Below are 7,618 nucleotides of genomic sequence, written 5' to 3' on the forward strand. Positions count from 1 at the left end.
TGAACCCTTTAATTTTTTTTTACATATATCTCTATAAACATGATCTAAAACATCATGAGATTTTTTTAAGTCCTAAAAGTGAGAATCCCAACAAACAAGACAAAACTATTAGACTTGGTCATTTATTTATTATTTATTTATAGTTTCTGTGGTTGCTTACAGTTATGAATTTACGTTATGTGAAAGTACACTATATGGTCAAATGTTTGTGGACATCTGACCCTCACACCCATATGTGAGCTTTTCCGAAACTGTTGGTACAAAGTTGAAAGCACACAATTGTCTAGAATGCTTTTGTATGCTGTAGCATTACAGTTTATTTTCATAGGACCTAAGGGCCCTATCCAAATTCTGTTCCAGCCAATTCCCCTGTCCACAAAGTGACAACTGCCTATAAGACATAAGAAACACAAAAAGGACTTAGACATAAATAAAATTATTGGCCATATAGTGTACATCATGTATACTGTGTCCTGTAAGACATAAAACGTTTACAACCAGCTGATCATAGCCTGACAATCACCACAAACCTGTATATGTGAGTGTTAGGAAGAGTAAATGAATGACATGGAACACTATTTCCTGTGTTCCCTTAAGCATTGACTGTATATAAATGGACTAAAGGGACTTCTATCCCTTTTTTCCTATGACCTTCATGTACATTTATATTTACATTTATGGTATTTGGCAGATGCCCTTATCCAGAGCTACTTACAGAAGTACTTTAAAGTCTCTATCAACAAATACATCCTGATACTGGCTCACTAGTTCATGGACTAAGACTACCATCAGTCTAATAAAATAATATAGTAATATAGTAAGAAAAGCACACAGACAACACTTTTTGTGCTAATGTAAGTACTTTAGAAAAGGGTGGGTCTTTAGATGTCGTTTGAAGACTGCCAGTGACTCAGCTGTTTGGAAGAAGAGAAGAGTCTTGATGCATGCCTTCCTGTACCTGAGATGGTGGCCAACTGCCAGTCGAGCAGTGCTAGAGGATAAGAGCTTTGAGGTAAGTGGGTGCTGGTCCTTTTTTGGCTTTGTAGGCAAGCATCAGAGTTTTAGATCTGATGCAGGCAGCTATAGGAAGCCAGTGGAAGGAGTGTAGAAATGGGGTGGTGTGGGAGAACTGCAGCTGCATGAAAACCAGTCACGTAGTTGCATTCTGTGTCAGTTGCAGAATGTCAAATGTGTCAAATGGTGCTCAGAGGCAGACCTGCTAGGAGAGAGTTGCAGTAGTCCAGTCTCTGGTCATCTGGTAAACTCAGGCTCACGAAATTCACCACTGCTGAATGTAATGTGGGGAGACAGATCGGATAACTCTGAAGTATTAAGCAACATGGAACAGGCTGCCATGTTGACACCTTCTTTAATGCCCAAGATATCTACTGCTATGCATTATGTGCTGTGGTATAGATAGAAGGCTGTCATCAGTTATATTTATATCTTAATGCTGACTACATAACTTGGGTGAAATTTAATCTCTATCTCCCTTCCCCTCCTCTTCTCCGTCCTAAAAGTAAATTAGACTTAGCTCCTCTTCCCACTCAGTCTTTGGGTGTGATATTTGACTGGTGTGGTGGCTGTGTACATCATTTTTAAACTTCCGTATGTGTACTAGAGCTTTTTGTCCTGGTAATTTAAAACATGTCAGGATTCTTGGACACAATGGCCAGATGTAAGAATTATACCACATTTGGCTATGTGGAGTGTGGGTCTTGCACTGGAAAGAAACAAAAGGCCATCAAGTCTTGTCTAGTGTGCTTGGACTCCTACTGTCCAAGTCACTTTGAGCTCCATGAAGAACTGCACTCAGGACAGCGCCACAAAATAATGAATGCCACAGGGTTTCTCCAGGACAAAATCTGCTCTAGGCATGATAACCTGCTAGAGGTCTTCTGCTGCTTGGATCAGCAGTGTATCTGCCTCATGTGTATGATGGATGATCACAAAGGACATAGAATTGTGTCTGCTTCAGCAGAGAGAACAGAGAAACAGGTTTGTAATGAAAATTAAGTGTTTTGCAAATTAATGTATTGAACAAATTCTACCAAATTTGAAAACATACATTATATGTCATATAAGATTTTATTTAATGATATTTAATAAATAAATTGCACACTGTACTGTCTATTGGTGTATGATGCTGTTTAAATTTATGTTTTAAAATGAGGGGTGTTAAAAATAAATTTGCCAGGATCAGGTTCTGTGTAATTTGAGTATGAAAACAGACATAGATTCTGTTTGTTACCCACGTCATCTGTTACCCTCCTCAGCAGAATGGTCTGTCCTAGAAAACCCCATGAGAATAGACAGTTAATGCAGTCAGATTAAAAATAAAAAGCAGTGACACCTGCCACTGAGTAATATAATATGATAGTACTGCAATGAGTGGCATATCCAAGGGTGGACAAATTGAGAAATTATACTTAAGTGAAAATATAGGTAATGTGCCAAATCTTACTGTTAAAGTGGAAGTAAGTGAAAGTAAAAAAAAAGTTGCTACTTTTAAATATACTGTATTAAAATGCAATATAATGCATTAAAATGTAATGGCTAGGGTATCCAAAACAGTTAGAAGATGATTTTATTTCAAAAGCAAGTACACTGTTATTCCTGCAAACATCATTAGTCACTATAAGTCATTTGCTGGTCATATGCATGACTAATGGAACATGGTTTGCTAATGAATTAATCAGAAGTAAAACATCATGAAAATATCCAATATTTGCCATCAGCTAGAATTGGATGTGCTAGCCTAGCCAATTATATTAGCTGCTGGAATCAATGCTAGTCTATCCTGGCATTAGAAATCAAGCATTTAACTGTAAGTTAAATATAGACAGTTAATGTTAGCAAATTACTGAGACTTGCCTAAACATGCTTTTTCAAATTAGATGGAGTACATGCCTCCTAGCCAGGCAAAGCATGTATTCACTTATTCCAGCATATTGAAACATTTTACTGAGGTAGGGCCAGGGTGCTCATTTGACACTGCAGTCTTATCCATCTTCATATGCACATGAATGTGCTAACTACATCGTGTAGCATGAGAACAGTCTGTTTGGTAGTGGACACACACACACACACACACACACACACACACACACACACACACACACACACACACACACACACTGTACATGTATGTAATGTTCACACAGCTCAACTACATATTAACTATTTAACAGAGCCAGATGGGTGAGTCAAAAATGAAATCGCAGCAGAGGATCCTGGATAGGAAAAGGGAGCTTGGGGAAATGCAGAAAGCTGTGGAATCTCACAAGGTATGTTTAGGAGCACGAAAGAAAAACAGCACCTGGAAACTTTTCTAGATCCGACCGACAGAAAGGATTGGATCACAGTACAACCCCACTGAGTATTGCTGATAAGGAAGAGAGGGTAATCAATCACAAGTTAGCTAAACTAAAATATGAATAAGTGAATGTATTTGCATATAATAATGTGAATGTATTTGCATTTTGCCTTGTGATGGACTGGTGTCCCATCCAGATTGAATTCTCCAAGCTTGTTCTTTAGTTATAGGCTCTGGATCCCTATCCTGCAACCCTAATCAAGATAAAGTGCTTACGGAAGATGAATGAATGCATGAATAAAGGAATACATAGATTAAACTTAAAACAGGTTAGAAACTATCAGAAATTGTAAATTGTTATAAAATTATCTTAAATGTCAGGGAAATTCATGGACAATATGCTGATTACCTGGTTCACCTTTGTGAGGAGTTGGAAAGAACAAGAATTTAAAAAAATAGCTCAAGTGTGTGTGTGTGTGTGTGTGTGTGTGTGTGTGTGTGTGTGCGCATGCATGCGTGCGTGTGTGTATAAATACAGCGGTCTGCACAGGCAGCACTGGAGGAGAGTGAGAAGACCTTCACTGAGATTATTTGCTTTATTGAGAAAAAACGCTCTGAGGTTCAGGACCTAATTCGAGCTCAGGAGAAGATTGCAGTAAGCCGAGCCGAAGGCCTCCTGAAGCAGCTGGAAGAGGAAATTGCTGAGCTTCAGAGACAAGATGAAGAGCTGCAGCAGCTCTCTCTAACAGAGGATCACATTCACTTTCTGCAGGTATTAGCCTTTTTTCAGGAAACCAACAGTCCTTGGGTGGCTTTGCCTCTGTTTCATGGATTGTATAATAAAATGCAGCATAGACTATGAAGTGTGTTCAAACATTTTTTGTTTCCTTGTTTGTAGCGTTATGTGTTTCTCACTGCCACTCTTGGATCTTCAGATTTACCCACCATCACTGTTAGCTCTGTCCTCTCCTTTGAGGAAGTAGCAAAGTCTGTAACTGAACTGAAAAAGCATTTGGAAGATGTTTGTAAAGCAGACATGGAGAAGATTGAAAAGAGAGGTAATGTTCAAATCACTTAATTTCCATTAACTGTTTCACTAAGCCTTGGTAATCCTTATATTCTCTTTACTGCATTGTAACTGTAACACTACTGACGATTGATTTTGCAAGTTATAAAGTATTATTCTGTTTGGTACAGCAGAGATAGTTTAATGGCATAGATACCTTTTACATCCACATTATGGTCCAGATAGATGGAATCTTAATATGAGGACACAGGCATACAACTTGTGTGCAGAAAACCACACACACGGGACCGTAATGTGGATATAAAAGGTGTCTATGCCATTAAACTATCTCTGCTGTTCTGAACAGAAGGTGTCCTAAGGTGTGTTTTACAGGAGAGCCCAAAGATAAGTCTCTGTGTAACCACACCCACCCATCCACCCACACCCATACACACACACATACACACACACTATTTAATTCATATTAATGTTTTTTTTTCTGTATCCATAGTGAAGCAAATTCAAATCCTTACACCCATGACCAGAGAGGAGGTCCTGCAGTGTAAGTCATTCTGACAAAATAAACACACACACACACACACACACACACACACACACACACACACACACACAATTATTTATGCAGCAAATTAACACTATGCCTAAACCTAAACCCAACCATAACATCAGTAACCAGAAGGAAACATTTAAGTTCTTTTTGTTTTTGTACAACCCCCCTCCAAAAAAAAAAAAGAACAAAAAACCCCCAAACAAGTTTTAAAAATGAGTTTTCCTCATGGGGACCAGCCATCACCCATTAAACAAAAATGGTGTGCTTCATCATCAGATTACTGCGAGCTAACCATGGATCCCAACACAGCGTACAGACGCCTCAGCTTGTCCGATAGCAACCGAGCAGTGTCCAACTATGACCAGGACCTGCCTTACCCAGATCATCCGGAGAGGTTCGACTGGCCCCAAGTGTTGTGTGAGCAGCCAGTGTGTGGACGCTTTTACTGGGAGGTGGAATGGAGTGGCAGAAATGGTGTTAACATTGCCGTCTCATATAAAAGCATCCACCGAAAGGGTGGCCACAATGAGTCCTGGTTTGGGTGCAGTGATCAGTCGTGGAGGCTGTACTGCTCACCGTTTAGATATGCCTTTAGGCACCACGGCAAGGAAACATACATCCCCAAAATGGACAACTCCACCAGGATTGGCGTGTACGTTGATTATAATGCTGGGACACTATCTTTCTACAGCATAGCTGGAAAAATTAGTCTGCTCTATATAGTGCAGTGTGAGTTCACAGAGCCTCTGTATCCAGGATTTACTGTGTGGCCAGGATCCAAACTGACACTATGTTGTCCTACAAAGGTCAAACAGATATAGATAAGAGATTTTTAAGACCAGATAACAGAGTTTTCTTCGTTCATTTCACAGAAGCCAGTTTATGTTCCTGTTTTTTCTCAGCATAGAAATGGATGATCCAGTTCCTCAGTAACTTAGCACTAAGCTAGTTGGTTCTGGTATGCTAACAATGATTGTAAAATAAAAATGTGGAGGTATAAAAAATGTGCTTACATAGATATACAACAAAAATATTAGAGAAGTTGGATCAAAAGTACATTATTGTATGATATATGAGTGCTTTGTTATCGACCATTAAAGGTTTTATAATTATAATTCTAGAAAATTAGCAGGGCTGTTATGAAAAATTAAACAGATTGACCACCAGGGGCAGTGTTTCAACATCTGGATACCTTCTTCTGCATGTGTGGACAAGTGTTCCAAGAACACCAAGTCATGTGGTGACCATATGGCCTTCTAAAATACCACTGTCATTCCCTTTCATCATCTCACCTTGTTCAGGTTTTTTTTTTTTTTTTTTTTTTTTTTAGCTCTCTGCATATCAGCTCTGAGCTACAGGTATAGAGCTACAGGTGAACGTGCCCTCTAAAGCTGGTGATAGTCTCAAAATGATTTCAAGTACTTCAGTTGGCTATGAGTTAACTTGGATTAATCTACATCTAGGGAACCTTTCAGTTATGGCTGGGGTGGCATCCCTTGGTGTGCTAAGCGCCTGTCAGGGCACCACAGAAGGCCACTAGTGTGGTGGAGTGGGTTGCCCTTATAATACCATGCTCACACAAGGGAGTTGTGAATTAGTTAATTTATTAACTCATTAACTCCCATACAACCCCAATTCCAAAAAAGTTGGAAGAGTATGGAAAATGCAAAAAAACAAAAAAAAAAACAAAACCATTTGTCATTTGAAAATTCAATTCACCCTGTACTATATTGAAAACACATTATTACCCACTAATATATATTGTATATATATAAAAATAAAAGTGAACTGTCATTCAGACCATACAAGGAGTGCACAGCAGAACGAAATTGCGTTTCTCCAAGCTAAAATATGCAGAAATCTAATATATATATATATATATATATATATATATATATATATATATATATATATATATATATACATATATATATATATATATTTAAAAATTTAAATAAATAAATTATTGTACATAGTACCTGTAAACTTGACACTAGTAAATATTAATATAAAATGTTCTAGTGATTTGAAATTTAATTATTGCACAGAAAAAATAACAGCAGTTTAAGATTTACATTCATGGAATGTGTGCATGTTCAGGAGTTCAAAAGTTCAAGACAGACAAACATGTTTATGTACTGTTAAATGGAGTTGAGTAGTCTGATGGCCTGTGTAAAAAAGCTCTTGTTGAGTCTGGCAGTCTTGCACCGCATACTGCGGTGGCATTTGCCCGATGGCAGAAGGTAAAACAGATCATGGGCGGGGTGAGTGAAGTCCTTGATTATTTTATTGGCTCTGCTTATGCAGCCTGACCGGTATAGGACCTGTATAGTTGGAAGTGAAGCTCTGATGATTATCTCTGTTGTCCTCACAACTCTCTGGAGTGCCTTTACTAAAGTGTATTTATTATGTTAAATGCAAGCATATATTCTAAATGATCTATTTAATTTTTCAGTGTTGCTTTCTACACTAAATAGCATTGTTTGTTTCTTTGTCTCTTCCCTGCAAATATGCAAATGATCACATTCTGATTGATAGTCCATTGTATTTATTTTGCACCTGGCATATATATATATATATATATATATATATATATATATATATATATATATATATATAGTTGCCTTATACCCAACCACACCCTCCCAAAAAAAAAAAACAAACTATTAAAAAAATAAAATAATCTGGGTCTTCCCATAAGTATGTGAATGCTATTGCTTTGACT

At 37.8% G+C, this 7,618-nt stretch overlaps 1 protein-coding gene across 1 annotated transcript; it reads left to right on the forward strand.

The window, feature by feature from the left end:
• Window positions 1-1,351: 1,351 nt before the first annotated feature.
• Window positions 1,352-6,637, forward strand: LOC128624476 (tripartite motif-containing protein 16-like). The gene is made up of 6 exons (XM_053652159.1): window positions 1,352-1,998; window positions 3,192-3,287; window positions 3,855-4,088; window positions 4,215-4,374; window positions 4,834-4,884; window positions 5,170-6,637. The coding sequence occupies exons 1-6, from the start codon at window positions 1,648-1,650 to the stop codon at window positions 5,712-5,714; spliced, it is 1,437 nt and encodes a 478-aa protein (XP_053508134.1). The 5' UTR covers window positions 1,352-1,647; the 3' UTR covers window positions 5,715-6,637.
• The last annotated feature ends 981 nt before the right edge of the window (window positions 6,638-7,618 follow it).

Source organism: Ictalurus furcatus, chromosome 20, assembly GCF_023375685.1.
Source record: "Ictalurus furcatus strain D&B chromosome 20, Billie_1.0, whole genome shotgun sequence".
Classification (NCBI taxonomy): Eukaryota; Metazoa; Chordata; class Actinopteri; order Siluriformes; family Ictaluridae; genus Ictalurus; species Ictalurus furcatus.

Bases quoted from the DNA above. Each gene is read 5' to 3' on its own strand.
- LOC128624476 (XM_053652159.1), top strand. From the start codon at position 1,648: ATGTCAGGATTCTTGGACACAATGGCCAGATGTAAGAATTATACCACA. The intron at 3,288-3,854 runs GTATGTTTAGGA...GTATAAATACAG, and splicing joins AAGCTGTGGAATCTCACAAG to CGGTCTGCACAGGCAGCACT. The intron at 4,375-4,833 runs GTAATGTTCAAA...CTGTATCCATAG, and splicing joins GGAGAAGATTGAAAAGAGAG to TGAAGCAAATTCAAATCCTT.